Source organism: Meriones unguiculatus, chromosome 14, assembly GCF_030254825.1.
Source record: "Meriones unguiculatus strain TT.TT164.6M chromosome 14, Bangor_MerUng_6.1, whole genome shotgun sequence".
Taxonomy (NCBI): domain Eukaryota; kingdom Metazoa; phylum Chordata; class Mammalia; order Rodentia; family Muridae; genus Meriones; species Meriones unguiculatus.
This window is the reverse complement of record NC_083361.1, coordinates 1,681,380-1,697,288: the sequence shown is the minus strand read 5'-3', so window position 1 is coordinate 1,697,288 and position 15,909 is coordinate 1,681,380. Positions and strand designations below refer to the sequence as shown.

General features: G+C 53.9%; 1 protein-coding gene across 3 annotated transcripts; it reads right to left on the bottom strand.

The window, feature by feature from the left end:
* Positions 1-2,912: 2,912 nt before the first annotated feature.
* On the bottom strand, positions 2,913-10,598 carry Rabac1 (Rab acceptor 1). Of its 3 annotated transcripts, none has more exons than XM_060366433.1 (5): positions 10,387-10,559; positions 9,941-10,153; positions 8,042-8,143; positions 7,694-7,965; positions 2,913-2,935 (listed from the first exon to the last, which is right to left on the bottom strand). In XM_060366433.1, the coding sequence occupies exons 1-5, from the start codon at positions 10,440-10,442 to the stop codon at positions 2,928-2,930; spliced, it is 651 nt and encodes a 216-aa protein (XP_060222416.1). In that variant the 5' UTR covers positions 10,443-10,559; the 3' UTR covers positions 2,913-2,927. The 3 variants fall into 3 exon arrangements, with proteins under 3 accessions (XP_060222416.1, XP_060222415.1, XP_021519878.1); XM_021664203.2 differs by lacking the exon at positions 2,913-2,935 and adding an exon at positions 9,645-9,742 and having other exon boundaries at positions 7,733-7,965; positions 10,387-10,598; XM_060366432.1 differs by lacking the exon at positions 2,913-2,935 and having other exon boundaries at positions 7,620-7,965; positions 10,387-10,560.
* Positions 10,599-15,909: the final 5,311 nt, after the last annotated feature.

Here is a 15,909-nt window from a genome sequence, read left to right as displayed (position 1 = left end):
TACACAGTGAGGCCCTGTCTCAAAATACACACACACACACACACACACACACACACACACACACACGCATGCACACACAGAAGGGTGGGACATGACCCAATTTTTGATGTAGCTCTGGCTGGCTTGGAACTCACTATGTAGACCAGGCTGGCCTCAGACTCACTTCCTGAGTGCTAGGATTGAAGGCGTGGGCTGGTCCACGGGTTTAGGGGTTAGTGGTCAAAAGCCATCCATCTTGTTTTCTGAGATAGGGTGTTTCGATAGCCAGAGAGCCTCAGAGGTGGCCCTGCGTGCGTCTCTCCAGCACTGGGATTATAACCACACACGAGCCACACCACCCAGGCTTTCTGTGGGTGCTGTGATCAAACTCAGATCCCAGGCTCACGAGGCAAGAGGCGAGCATTTCACCAGCTGAGCATTTCCCAGCCCAAGCTGCGCCTTGTGAGGGCCTCTGAGGCTCCTCTCTGGTCCAGGAGGCTCAGGCGCCCGCCCGTGCTCCCCTGCTGGGCCCCTGAAAGTAGAGAGCCTGAGGCTTTTCTGCCCAGGAAGGAGCCTGGAGGGGCAGAGCGTTCACCATCCTGGGCCAAAAAGGCATCAGCTTCGAAGTCTCCTTCTGTCACCTTGGACTGTGTCCCCATCTATGCCACCCCTAAAGCAGGGGTGGGGGTGTGGCTTAGTCAGTAAAGACCCTCAGGTCCACAGCAGCTGTCTAAGAAGTCATGGCAATGCACAGAGGTTCAGCTATAATCCCAGCGCGGGGGTGGGGGAGTACAGCCTGTGGGGGTGGGTGGGTGGGTGGGAGTGGGGGGTTGGGGGTGTGTGGAGAATACAATGCACCGGCGCACGCCTATAACCCCTGCAGCAGGGAGGCAGAGACAGGAGGATCTCAGCGACTCACTGGTTAACTGCTCTAGCCCCCTTGGCAAGCTCCAGGCCGCTGAAGCACTGTCCTGGAACTCACAAACTGGCAAGCTCTGTTATTTTGTAATTGAAGACTATGAATCAGTTGTCCAGTTTGTCGTGAAGTGACTGGGGTTCTAACATCTAGGACTTTTTGTTTTGGTTGGCATGAATGGGGTAGGGCTCTGGCTGTCTAGGGTAAAGAGAAGGCTAAAGGGAAAGTGGGTTTGGATCTCTAGTTTGAACGATATTCTCCCCCCTTTTTTCTTTTCTTGTGTGTGTGTGTGTGTGTGTGTGTGTGTGTGTGTGTGTGTGTGTGTGTCAAGGGGCAAGGCTAGAGGGAAGCCTCAAAAAATGGCCACCCACCTCCTTTAAGACAGGGCCTTCAGCAAGGCGGTGGTACCAGTCTGTGATGGCACCCACCTTTAATCCCAGCACTTGGGAGGCAAATGCAGGCATATCTGAGTTTGAGGCAGCCTGGTCTATTGAGTGAGTTCCAGGATAGCCAGGGCCGCACAGAGAAACCCTGTCTCAGAAAACAAAGGAACAAACAAACAAGCAAATAAGTAACAGTGTTCTAACTTCTCTGTTGGTATAATGTTCTTGTGGAATGTATACATTTTACCCTTATTCATTCAAATGCTGATTTCTCTCCCCCACTCTCTGGTTTCAATCAGGACATTGCATTGTGATACTTAGTCTAAGCATCACCTGTTTCAACTTTGTGTAAACATGCCAAAATAAAGCAACCAGCCCCAATGTTGAGCAAGGGAAAGGAAGCAGGGAGAGAGGGAGGAGCCAAAGGATAGGAAAAGAGTGGGAGGGGAAAGGGTGGGGCAGAGCTAGGAGAGCAGAGGCTGGAGAAGAGGTCTTGGAAAGACACAGTGGAGGTGGAGAATGAACCAGACCTAAGATTTCACAAAAAGCAAGTATAATGGGTAAAATCTAAATGTTAGGAAACTAGGAGGGCTTGGAGGTTTAAGAGGGAGTAATTATTGCCGAGCATTGTGTTCTAGGTTAATTAAATAAACCCCGTCTCTGTGGTGATTTGGTTATACAGCTGTTTAGGATTAACAGCAGCTTTAGCAGAAGATATATCAACAATAAATATTAATATCCGCCTACAACAATTCTTTTTCTCCGTACTGGAAAAATGAGCCCCAACCTAAGACACCCCATACCTGGTTGAATCCCTGTTTCAAGTCCACACTAGAATTCCAGTCCACAGAGAGAATTCATGGCCTCCGGAATCCCCAGCAATCAAGTGGTGTCCTAGTTGTCTCTGCCTCCAGAAACCAGGTGCAGTGGGCAATAAAGGTAGGAGGATCAGGAATTCAGGGCCAGCATTTGCCCAAGGGCTACAAAGTGAGCTGCAGGCCGGCCAAAGCTACAAACTGAGACCCTGTCTCATAAAACAAACAAAGACAAAAGAGTCCCCTAGTCTGGTTCAGAAGTAACCCCAAGGCAGGCCAGCAGACATCCCCAAAGGAAGCAAAAATGCTTCCCCAAGACCCAGGGTTAGAACTTAGGTCCCCAGACCTGACAGCAAACACCTTTATCCTCACTGAGCCTGTCTCAGAAAACAGAGAGAGAGAGAGAGAGAGAGAGAGAGAGAGAGAGAGAGAGCCGCCCACCACCCACATAAAGTGCAGCAATAAACTCATTAGGAAACTTTTATCTCTAAATGACCTTTTCTTGCTCTCTCTAATTCTTTTCTACTCCCTCCCTCCCCCTCCCCTCTAGCCTCAATTTCTCTCTGAAGCTTGAGCTCTCAGGATTGGCTGACCACACGCAGTTTTTGCACTGCCTGGGATGGGTGTTGTGCCTGCCTGGCAAGCACTTGGCATTGCCCCCCAAATGCCACACCTTTGATTTCTGCCTGCACATCGAGACCCCGGAGCCCTCCAGTTTGTTGCTCTGAACCAGCCTTTCAGAGCGGAGCACACTCGGAGAGGGACATGGCCGCTTGTCTGGACCATCTCCAGTGGAAGCTGGTGCTCTTGGCGTCTCCGTGACTCAACACAGACTCAGAGATCTGTAGACAGATGTGGTGGGAAGGCGTGTCACCAGGACTACACGGGGAGGCCCGGTAATTTGTTTTGTTTTCTTAACTTTACAATGTTTATATTTATTTATTTGTGTGTGTTTATGTGTGGGGGTGGGGTGCATCCCATGATACAGGTCTGTTTTCTCCTTCCACCGTGTGGTTTCTGAGAATTGAATGCTGACTGCCAGGCTAGGTGCCCTCTGAGCCACCGCACTGCCCCCAGACTTTTATTTGAAGCAGAGAGAGGGAGAGGGAGGGAGGGAGGGAAAGAGGGAGAGACAGAAAGAGGAAAGAAGGGAGAGGGAGGGGAGGGGAGGGGACCGGAAAGTAGAAAATTATCTAGTCGGCCTCAGATTAAACTACAGGCCCATCTCAATTTCTGCCTGCCACCAACAAACTCAGCCCAGCCACTCACTGGAGTGTTCAGCGCACCAGCTCTGAGCAGGGTCTGGAGAACGTTTCCCCCCGGGAGGTGATAACAGGATGCGCCATCTAGCCACCTGGATGGACTGCAGAGTGCAGAGCTTCAGCCTCCCGTGGATGACAAGCACTGAATTCAAGAAATAAAATGCCTCCTGCTACCAAAACATTGACCTCTGCAGAGCTGTCCCCAGGTGACTTGATCTAGCCCAGGGTCCCTCACTGGCTCTAGTCTCTGGTGAGGTGGGGAAAAAGTCAGAAGGAAGCACAGGTCTGCCCTCTGGTGGCCAATTCTGGAAGAGTGGACGCAGTGGCTCAGACTTCTGGTCTACCTCAGTGTAGGCCTGCCGTCTGGGGGTGACCTTTGCCTGGTTCCTGCCAGTCAGCTCTCACACAGAAACTGCAGGATCCATTCTCCTTGTCTCTCTTTCCACTACACATCTCTGTTATCTTTTCTGGATAACACTGGTTTTCCTGATCTTATGCCCTGAAGCCAATCTTTAAAAAAAAAAAAAAAAAGTTTATTTATTTAAGTATTTTACGTATATAAGTGCTCTGTCTTCATGTACACCGGCACACCAGAAGAGAGCATCAGATCTCATCATAGGTGGTTGTGAGCCACCATGTGGTTGCTGGGAATTGAACTCAGTGACCTCTGGAAGAGCAGCCAGTGCTCTTAACCTCTGAGCCATCTCTCCAGCCCCGGAGCCAATCTCTTATGCCCTGGGATCCAATAGACCCCAAAGCTTGGTTGATTTGATGCTGAACCTCAACCTGAGACCACAGAGCCCTGGGCCCCCAGCATTTTGCTACTGAGCTACATTTATTCTCTTGAGTTTCTTGTTTAGAGTCAAGATTTCCTCTTTGGGTGCTGGAGAAATGGCTCAGAGGATAAGAGCACTGATTGCTCTTCCCAAAGGTCCTGAGTTCAATTCCCAGAAACCACATGGTGGCTCACAACCATCTAAACATGAAATCTGGTTCCCTCTTCTGGCGTGCAGGTGTACATGCTAACACACATTGCATAAGTAATAAATAAATACATCTTTAAAAAAAGAAAAAAAAAAGATTTCCTCTTTGGGCCAGATTATGCTCTTGTTGTTGCTGCTGTTGGTGATTTTTTTTTTTTTTTTTTTTTTTTGAAACAGGGTTTCTCAGAGCAGCCTTGGCTGTCCTGGAACTCACTCTGTAGATCAGGCTGGCTTCAGACTCAGAGATCTGTCTGCCTCTGCCTCCTGAATGCTGGGATTAAAGATGTGCACTGTCATAATTGGATTCACAGAGGTGACTTTTTAATCTCTTCAGTCACATTTTAAAGCTATCTATCTATCTATCTATCTATCTATCTATCTATCTATCTATCTATCTTTCTTCTGTTTTTATGTAGCCGTGTTGGCCTCAAGGTTTTGTTGTTAAGTTTGGTTTATGTGTGTGGGTGCTTTGCCTGGTGTTGGAGGAAGCCAGAAGGGAGCGATGATCCCCCTAGGAATAGGACTACGGACATCTGTGAGCTGCCATGTGGCTGCTGAAGATTGAATCTGGGTTCCTCTTGAAGAGCGGCCAGTGCACTGAGCCACCTCTCGAGGCCCTCAAGTTTTTAAAAAGTGAAATTTGGAGCTGGTTATGGTAGGTCATCCCTTTAGGCCTGGCACTTGGGAGGCAGAGGCAGCCAGATACCTATGAGTTCCAGGACAGCCTGGGCTATGTAGAAAGACCCTGTCTCAAAAGACAAACAAACAACAAACAAAAGTAAAACTGGAGCTGGGGAGATGGCTCAGTTAGGCAGGTGCCTGCAGCACAAGCATGGCTGTAATCCTAGTGTTGGGAGGCAGAGGCAGGAAGATCCCAGGTCTTGCCAGTCTTGCTAAATAGGTGAGCTCCAGGCTTAGTGAGAGACCCTGTTTCAAAAAAACAAAGTGGGGATTGGCCAATCACGGTGGCTCACCCCTTTAATCCCAGACTGGGGAGGCAGAGGCAGGTGGATCTCCATGAGTTTAAGGCTAGCCTGGTCTACAGAGTGAGTTCCAGGACAACCAGAGCATAGAGAAACCTTGTCTCAATATATATATATAACAAAACAAAACAACCCCAAAGTGGACAGCAATAGAAGAGACGTTGCCGCCACCTCTGGCCCCACAGGCACGTGCAAACATGTGCTTGTGTAACTCACACACATACATATAAAGCACACACATATGAAGCCAAACGAACGATTTTCCTGAATATATCCAAAACAGCATTTCTTTCCACATACATTGTCAAAGACCTGTGGTAGGTCTGTAGTCCTGTCATGAATCTGAGGCCAACCTGAGCTACACGGTGAGTCCCAGGCCAGCCACGTCATACACACAGAAAAAATCAGGTGCTCAGTTGGCTCAGCTGGCAGTGCCCACCGGCACGCATAAAGCCCTGGTTCAGTTCTCCAGTACGACAGAAAGCGGCCTGGTGTGCGGCACAGGCCCATCACCATCCTAGGACTTGGGAGCAAGAGGCAGGAGGATCAGAAGTTCAAAGCCATCCTCAACTACATTGAAGGTCAGCCTGGGCTCCCAGCCCCGTGTGTGTGTGCGTGTGTGCACACGTTTACAGGTGTGTACAAACGTACAGCCCTGGGTGCCCTGGGGTTCTTTCTATAGGCTGCGCTGGCCTGGAGCTCGCAGAGATCCGCCTGCCTCAGCCTCCCGAGTGCTAGGATCACAGGCGAGAGCCATGCCGCCTGGTAAGTATGTCACCATGATTTTTCTCTTTAAAGATTTATTTTTTTTAGTGTGTACCAGTGTTTTGTTTGCTGTATGTCTATGTGAGGGTGTCAGATTCCCTGAAACTGGAGTTACAGGCAGTTGTCAGCTGCCATGTGGTTGCTGGGAATTGAACTCAGGACCCCTGGCAGAGCAGTCGGTGCTCTTAACGCCTGAACCACTGAGCCATCTCTCCGTGTAAGCATAATTAATGAGCATCACACAACTCCTTCATCTGGAGTCTCTGAGGTCTATGTTTTCCAGTCAGAATTCATGTTTCTCAGTTGTGTGTGTGTGCGTGCACAAGTACATGTGGATACCCTGAAGGCCGCCGGAAGAGAATCTCAGAGGCCCTGGAGCTGGAGTTACAAGCAGCTGAGACAGGGTGGCGCTGGGAACTGAGCTCGGCCCCTCTGTGAGCACCGTGCTCCGAGCCGCTGCGCTGCCCCAAGTCCTGTGTTCTTCATTCAGTGCTTAGAGCTTTACTTCAGGCCAAGGTGGTCATGCGGGGCGGAGGCAGAGTTCCAGAGTGGGGGGGTGGGGCGGGGGAATGCCAGGAGGGCGTGTGCATGTGCCTGTAAGGTCTGGGAGACCCCATTCTCAGCCCTAGCTGTGGTCCCTGGGCCCCCAGAAATGTCACCATCACCTCAGAGAAGGTCAAGGTCGGCCCAGCCCACAGTAGGGTCTGACCCCTCTAGGCACCTGCTCAGATTCTCAGTCCTGCCTGCACTGGCTCTGTGCCCTCAGCTAACCCCAGGGCTGGGGGCCAGCCTACCCGGCACCATGCTTGCCAGAACGGCACACACCAGGCATGTCTGTGACACCAACACCCGGGGGGTGAAGGCAGGGCAGTCAGGAGTTCAGGGCCAGCCTTGGCTACGTGCGGAGGTCAACTGGGCCTATTCTTCAGATAAAAACCAAAGGCACCTGCTGCCTCCAGGCCCCCTCAGCCAGCTTCTCCAGGACTCAGCAGCTTCAGCTACGCTGCCGCCTCCGGACACTGCCGCCGCCTTGCCTGCCCAGGACGGTCTCCTTAAAGGATCCCCTCTCTGGCCATAGTCCATATTTGTTTGTCTGAAAAGCAGGGTCTCACTCTGGAGCCCTGGCTGACCTTGCATTGGCTCTGTAGGCCAGCCTGGCCTTGAACACACAGAGATGCACCAGCTTCTGCCGCTCTAGCCCTGGAACTAAAGGTGTACGCCGCCACACTGGATAACTTCTATTGTTTTCATTTTACGAGGCAAGGTCTCTCTGTGTAGCCTAGCTGTCCTGGAACTCACTCTATAGACCAGGCTGGCCACCAACTCAGAGATCCACCTGCCTCTGCCTCCCGAGTTCGGGGATTAAAGGCGTGTGCCACCACCACCTGGTTCACCTCCATCACTTTTTAATTATGTGTGGGTGTGCTCGTGTGCAAACACCTGAGACGCTGGAGACATTGGATGGCCTGCAGCTGCAGTTAAGAGTTGTGAGCTGCCCTGCGGGTGCTGGGCCTGAACCCGGGTCCTCCGGAGGAGCGGCCAGTGCTCCTAACTGCTGAGCCACCTCTCCAGCCCTACGCTATGCCTCGCAGTAAAAGCCTCCTTACCTAGAAGAGACAAAATGCCCGGGGAGTATCTGCCAAGTATCAGCTGTAACAGCTTTATTTCCAAAGACAAAGGCCTCTCCCTGGGCTTGAGGCTGTTGGTGGAGACTCGGAGCGGAGGGGCAAGGCCAGGCAGGACCCTGTCAGATGGAGGGCGGGCGAGGCAGGCGGGTCCTGAATGGCGCTTTACACAGGCTCCATTTGCAGCTCTTCTCCGTCCGAAGGCTCCATCTGGTGGAAGGCGGCGTGGGAGCCGATGACCACTAGAGTGGCTCCTGGAGGAGGACAGGCGGGTCAGACACGCCCTGGCACCTGGCCCCCAACACCACCCGGCCCAGCCCCGGCACTCACCCAGGACCCAGAAGACGGCGGAGCCAGCCCCGGCCAGCCAGAAGAAGGGGAAAGAGACGCCACCAGCCAGGGCGTACTGATGGGCGGGGCTCACCTCCCGGCCTGGAACAGAGGATTGGGAAGGTGTCCCCACCTCACCCTTCCCCGAGGCAACCAGAGCCACCCCAGGTGCTTCCCCAGCGGCCTGCCCCTTCCTCCCATCCACCTCTGCCCTCTAGCCCCACCTTCCCCGGGGGAGGGGCAGGCCACTTCCCCTCAGGGCCTCAAGTTCCAACCTGGTTCCCAGGAGTTTCAGGCTTGTGGCCCAATCACCAAGTCTGACCTAAGGACTTTTGTCTTTTAAGACAGGGTTTCCCTGTGTAGCCTTGGCTGTCCTGGACTCACTCTGAAGACCAGGCTGACTCTGAAGTCACACAATTCCTCCTGCTTCCTGAGTGCTGGGGTTACAGGTGTGCCCACCACAGCCAGCTTTGTCCTCTTTTAAAAGATCTTATTTATTATGTCAAATTATGTGTATATGCCCTGTATGGGCATAGGTGCAAGAGAGTTCGGCTGCCAAGGAGGCCAGGCAGGTAGGGTACGAGACACCCACCTGACTTGGGTGCTGGGAATCAAACCCAGGTCCTTTGCAAGAACAGTATTCAACTTTAACCACTAAGCCGTCTCTCTATGCCCTTATTTTGACTGTTCTGAACTTGCAGCAATCCTGCTCCAGCCCCCCAGGCAAACTAGGTTTTGACGATGTGGCCTTTGATTCACCTCACAGGAATCTTGGTTTGTGGGGGCTACAGAGATGACTCGGCAGTTAGCACTTCCTGTTCTTCCAGAGGGCCTGCCTTCTGGGTGCTTAGCAAATACTGCAAGGCCAGGACTCTGGTGGCACTTCAGTCCTAGCACTGAGGAGGCAGAGGCCGGAGGAATCAGAGCTGGAGGCCAGGTTAGTCTACACAGTGAGTTCCCAGACGGCCAGGACTACCTCAGCATCTACAGAGCCGCCTAGGGAGATGTATGCTAAGAGCGGGTAGGGAGCCTTTAGGCATTGTGGGGATTGTAGTTTCCAGAGGTCAGCGTGGAGTACGGCAGGTGAGCTGTCAGGATGGAGGATTTGCTGCCCTAGTGACTGCCATTGTGTGCTTCAGGAACTCCTTTGCTCCAGCCAGTTTGTGTCTGGTACCTAACTTGCTGGGCCCCGAAAGACCCTGTTGTAGGTCTCCTTGGCAACCCTGGGATTTCCCCTCAGTGGGTCCTCCCTGGCACCCTTCTTCGCAGTGGTGCCTGGTGACAGTCTGGGGCCACCGGACTTCCCATCTGAGAATAGGCAGGACCATTCCGGCCCTGGAGCAAAGGCGTGAGAAGGAACAGGGCTCTAGGCCTGCACAAGGTCGCCCCCTTGTGTCCAGCGTCGCAGCCGACGCTTTCCGCCGGGGTAGAGGAGGTGCTAAGGGTTCCGCGGTCTCCCCGGGTGTGGGAAGCGGAGACTAAAAGGGAGCACCGGAGAGGTCTGAGCCCATCTCGGTGAGGACCGACTTGAGTCCCAAATATTCGGAGGTCCGCATCCCACGAGACCACAGTCCAGAGAGGCCTCTGTGTGTGTGTGTCTCACCAAAGAGCACGAGCTTAGACTGCAGCGTGCGCAGATAGAGAATGTAACAGGCGCCGAAGAAGACAGCCAGAGCCACCAGCAGCATGGGGGATGTCACCCTGGAAGAGTGCGGGACACGGGAGTTAGGCTTCCGCGGCTGCGTCGGCCAGGCCCCTCGACCCGGGACGCACGGAGGGTGCGAAGGCCGCGCGTCACGCTGCATCCTGATCGGGAGGATGCGGGAGCGTGGGCCCACCGGGGAGGCAACGCTGGCGGGCGGCCGGGGCGGGGCCTGGCGGGGCCGCCCACGCACTCACACGCAGTACAGGATGAGGCCCAGGAACACGAACACGTAGTTGCTCTGGTAATACTCCACGTTGCGCACCAGGCGCTGGCAAAGCTCGCCCAGGTTGCGGGGGCGCGAGAAACGCTGCTGGTCCACGAAGGCGCCCCAGGGCCGGATGGTCGCGCGGCGCCGCTCCAGCCACTCTCGGCCGGCGGCGGAGGGGATCAGCTTGGGCAGCAGGGTCCTAAAGGGCGGGGCAGGTCAGCTGCAGGCGGGAACGGGGCCCTGACCCCAGGTTTCAGCACATCGGCCCCGGGATCACTCTGAACTCCTGGGGGAGGGTCCTGGGACAGAGCCAGCGCTCCTGAGTCCCTCCCGGGGGCGAGAGGCCGAGGGGGTGCCCTGAAAGGGAGAGCTCTAGGCCTGGGGGCCGGGACGCCTGCACCTCGGGTCTGGGGTAACACCCTGCTCGCTCACGTGGCGCTCAGCCCTTCCGCCTCCGCATCCTTCTGCTGGTCCTTCTGGGCCGCCATGTCTGCCCTGCAGTGGACAGAACCGCTGTAGACAGCCCCGAGCCCAGCAAACAGCGCCCGAACCCGGCCGGCCCCACCCCAACCCGGACTCTCCGGGTGTGGCCACGCTCGGAGCCCTAGGGGCGGGGGCTGTGCCTCTGAGCATTGTGGGAGTTGTAGTCACGGCGGCTTCAAGAGGCTCGCAAGACACGTTGGGAGTTGTGTGCTAAGAGCGCATCAACTCAGGCATTGTGGGAATTGTAGTTTCAGGAGGCTCAGGGTGGAGTGGCCTGTGAGGGTTGGGAGTTGACGGAGTTGGAATAGCAGAAGCAGGCCTTCTGCGCGCTCCCGTGGCCATGCGGAGAGAACTTGAGAACACACTGGCCGCAAACACATATATTCCGATTCTGCTTGGGCAGGTCTGGGATGGGGTTCACTTACTTATTCTTTCCTTCAAAGAAAGATACTTACTTTGGGTGTGGAGCTGGGAGAAAGGGCTTATTCTTTGAAACGACCTTAGTTCGGTTCCCAGCATCCACATCTGGTGGTTCGCAACTGCCTGTAACTCCAGCTCCAGCCGACCAGACATGCTCCTGTGCACATTTTTAGCGGGGCAAGGTAGCCCACATTTGTAATCCCAGCACCCAGGGAGACAGAGGCAGGCAGATCTCTGAGTTCCAGGCTAGCCCAGTCTACAAGCAATCCCAGGACAGCCAAGATACACAGAGAAACCCTGTCAGGAAAAATAAATGTGTTTATTTAAAAAAACATTTGCTTTTATATGTTTATGCGTATGTGCTACATGGGAGGACTGTGAATTTACCGTCAGCCCTGCTGAGGGACAGTGCAAAGCCAGACCACTGGAAGTGCAGACACAGAATCTTGGGAACCAGTTTGTTGGCAAATGTCAGCTGGGTTTGTTGCTATGGAAACCACTCAGGTTTTTTTGTTGTTTGTTTGCTTATTTGTTTTGGTTTTTGCTTTTTCCGAGGCAGGGTTTCTCTGTGTAGCCCTGGCTGTCCTGGACTGGGTTTGTAGACCAAGCTGGCCTTGAACTCACAGAGATCCGCATGCTTCTGCCTCCTGAGTGCTGGGATCACAGGCATGCGCCCCCACATCTGGCTTAGGAGGCACTCAGTTTCTTTAGGAGAACTAAGTGAAAGCCTTTCTAGTTCATGTGCTCTCTGAACTACAGCCAAGATGGTGAGCTGCCATGCTGGAGGGGCAGGGCTTTGGGGGAAGGCATCGGGCTCCAGAGGTGAGGGTGTGCAGAAAATGGCTAGTCAAGAGGGAGAACGCAGCTGCTTTGAAAATGGGGACTTTTTGGATGGGGGTCTGGGGACCAAGGGCAGTTGGGAAAGGAGCCCCTTGGGACAATAGAAGAGAGGAGCCTGAGGCAGAGATGTGGTGAGGGAGGGGAGTAAGCAGGTTCCTGAGTGAGGAGCCCTATGGCGGACGGGTTCTGAACCGTCGGGTAGTGGAAGACGGTGGACGCCTGAGAAGATGTGGGAGATGGCGCTTGGCTCTGAGCTCTCTGCCCTGCTCTGCCTCTTGAATTCCCAGAGCAAGTGGCTCCGGGAAGCCAAGAAGATAATAGCACAACCCTGAGACCTGGTTTGTAATGCCTGCCGCAGGACTTCAGGGAGAGTCCTCCCTTTCTGTGCTGTGCTGTGCTCAGCTGTCTAAGCCATGTTCCTTCCTGGCACTAGATGAACAAGCAGGATTTGTGTGTGACCCAGGAGAGCTCTTGGACATCAACCCCTGCTGGTGCTATTTTGTCCTGAGACCGACAGAAGGGCTCCACAGGGTATTCTTAGCCCTGAAGGCCTGGTCCTCCCCCTCTGCCTCCCACGTGCTGGGGTTACGGCTGTTGTTGGGATCAGTAAGCAGGTATCTCTACGGCCAGCCCCAAGGGACCTGACAAACCAGTTATCAGGCATTTGTGAAGCTACCAAGAAGACCACCCGCTGATCACCTGGAACCACCTGCGCATGCCCTGGGTCACCTTATAAGAGAACTCCTGGAGCCCGTCCTCTCTCTCTCTTTCACCTCATCTCTCTGCGACCCCCTTTCCCTTCCCCTAATAAACCTCCCACATGGAACCGGTCCTGTGGTGTGATTTGTGAAACCGTAACCTTCACAGGCGCACCTTTTTCTAACAGCTGTGAACCATAGAAAATGGCCAGCCTAATTGTTTTCTTTACCTCCACCTCACTCCACAGCTGAGGACAGCGAGGCCTTGGTCTTCTCGTCTCCAGCTCTGTCAGCCTGGCGTTGGTGGTGCACACCTTTAATCCCAGTGCTGGACAGACAGAGGCAGGCGGATCTCTACCGGTTCAAGGCCAGCCTGGTTTACAAAGTGAGTCCAGAACAGCCAAGGCTTCCTTGAAAACAACAACAAAGGGTCACATACGTGTGAGGCACCGGATTTATGGAGGGCTTGGATCCAACCCGGAGCCTTGTTGGCAGTCTACTGCCAGAGCCTGACTGCTCTACGAGCTTAATGATGTTCATACGTGCTATTTATAAAAAAGCTTTATGTTGTTTATAACTGAGAGAGAGAGGGGCGAGGGGTGTGTGGAGGTCAGAGGGCAGCCTTCTGGAATCGGTTCTCGCCTCCTGCTGTGGGAGCCACACGCTGGCCTTTGGGGTTTTGGCTTGGTTTTCAGTAGGGTCTTGTTAGGCAGCCCCTAGCTGGCCTCAACCTCAGACCCCCCGGCCGCCACCACCGAAAAACCGGGGTTAAAGGCCCGTGCCGCCACACACAGCATCAGTTGACTGTCGTGTGTGACACGTGCACACACTCACTCGTAGGGGCCCGCAGCATCCTTGCCGCCGAATTCCAGCGCTGACGGGCCTGGTGCTCCTCCTCGCTGGCTTGCTGGACCGTTCATCTCTGGGATCCGCGGAAGTGAAAGGCTTGCCACTGCCACCTCGTGGCCGGAACGTGAAATAGCTGGTGCTTTTCCCACACCGTTGGATACAGTATGGCCAATGCGAGCTTCGGATGGATTCTGGATTTCCACTGAAGTCAAACAGCTTAAGAAGTCCGTGTGGTGATGCATGCCCTACCTGGAGCCTTCTAGACAGAGGCTCCAATGCTGAGCAGCCCAGGCCCTCATGCCTGTAAACCTAACACTTGGGTAGCGGAGATATGAGGATCACTGTAAATACCAGGCCAGTCTGGTCTACACAGTGAGATCCTATTACAAAAATAAAAATTAAATTCCTAAAAACCGTGTTGGGTGGTGGTGGAGCACGCCTTTAATTCCAGCACTGGAGATACGGAGGCTGGAAGATCTCTGAGTTCGAGGCCAGCCTGGTCTACAGAGCAAGTCCAGGACAGCCAGGGCTACACAGAGAGACCCTATCTTGAAAAGCCAAACAAACAAATACAAATGTATGGCATCTTATGCTAGGAAGCCAAGACGAGGGAACTACCATGAGCTTGAGGCTGAGCTGCAGATGGGCAGCCTGCCTCAAACAAACGCCAGACAGAATGAGAAATAAGAAGATAGCCAGCTCGTTCCTTCTATTACCAGTGGCTCCTGCATGGACACAATTCAAGTGTGGGTCAACAGAGGAACCAAGTAAAATAACGGTGTAAAAGTCGCATCATGGGCAGGGATCCACACGGCTTCCTGTAGATGCTTACAGACGACCATGGGGTCATGGGGGTGTGGCTCAGTGGAGAGCTGCCTAGACTCCCCCAGTGAGGGGCTGGGTGTGGCTCAGTGGTGGAGCCCCTGCCTAGAATCCCCCAGTGAGGGGCTGGGATGTAGCTCAGTGGTAGAGCCCCTGCCTAGAATCCCCCAGTGAGGGGGTGAGGTGTGGCTCAGTGGTGGAGCCCCTGCCTAGAGTCCCCCTGTGAGGGGCTGGGGTGTGGCTCAGTGGTAGAGCCTCTGTCTAGAATCCCCCAGTGAGGGGCTGGGGTGCGCTCAGCGGTAGAGCTCCTGCCTAGAATCCCCCAGTGAGGGGCTGGGTGTGGCTCAGTGGTGGAGCCCCTGCCTAGACTCCCCCAGTGAGGGGCTGGGTGTGGCTCAGTGGTAGAGCCCCTGTCTAGAATCCCCCAGTGAGGGGCTGGGGTGTGCTCAGTGGTGGAGCCCCTGCCTAGGATCCCCCAGTGAGGGGCTGGGGTGTGGCTCAGGGGTAGAGCCCCTGCCTAGAGTGTCCCAGTGAGGGGCCGGGGTGTGGCTCAGGGGTAGAGCCCCTGCCTAGAATCCCCCAGTGAGGGGCTGGGCTGTGCTCAGTGGTAGAGCCCCTGCCTGGAATCCCCCTCACCTTACATGTGCAAGGTCCTGAGCTTCAACCTCAGTATGGCAAAAAAAGAAAAACAAAAGCAGAGTTAGTGTGACAGGTTCACACCAGCAGCTGTAGGCGGAGGAAAGCTTCCAGGTGCAGCACCTTTGGGTGCTGATCACACAAATGCTTTATTTTGGTGGTGAATTACAGGTTGTGTTTATTTATCTATTTATTTGTGCTATGGATGGAATCCTGGATTTTTTACATTACACAAGTGCTTTATCACAGATACATTTTGTGTGTTCACATGTGTGCTCATATTGTGTGAGGAGGCCAGACATTGATGTTGGGTGTGTCCCTCAGTTGCTGGACCTCATGGCTTACTTGGAACTGACTTGTGTGCGCGGGCTGGACAGTGAGCACGGGCCACCTACCCTGCCGCTCTGGTGCCAGGATTACACGCACATGCCGCCATACATGCTTTAATTTTTAAAATTTTATTAAAAGCTTTTCTGAGGCGCAGTCTCACTGTGTAGCCCTAGCTAGCCGAAAACCTGCCATGAGTACTAGGCCGCTCCAATCTCAGCGGCCCTACGCCTGGCCTAATCTTAGTTTTATTTTCTGCGTGTGCATATTTTGGCTGTGTGTATTTCTGTGCGCCGCTTGCACTCCTGGTGCCAGCAGAGGCCGGAAGAGGGCATCAGATCCCGTTGCGGATGGTTGTGGGCCGCCATGTGGTGCTGGGAAAAAGCCTGGGTATTGTGCAAGAGTGTCAGGAGTGTTCCTAAGCACGGGGCTGTCTCTCCAGCAAGTGTCTTGTTGTTTTTGTGCGCTTGATGGTGTGAAAGTGCAAACGTGACCTCAGCGAAAGACTCAGGGGCTCCAAAACCCAGATGTGTCACCTTCTCCGTAGCTCCTTGGCCATCAGCAAGTTACTTCCATCCCTGTGCTCACACTGGTGTGAAGGAGGGCTTCAGTTAGGTGGGGTTTTTGTTTTTTAAATTATGTACACAATGTTCCATCTGCATGTGCACCTGCATGCCAGCAGAGGGCGCCAGATCTCACTATAGATGGTCGGGAGCCACCATGTGGGTGCTGGGAATTGAACTCAGGACCTCTGGAAGAGCACACAGCGCTCTTAACCTCTGAGCCCTCTCTCCAGCCCTTCAGTTGGTTCTTATCAGCACCATAAGGCCATGGCCTCTGTCAGGGCCCCTCTTCACAGGAGAAGACCCTTTCTACCAGC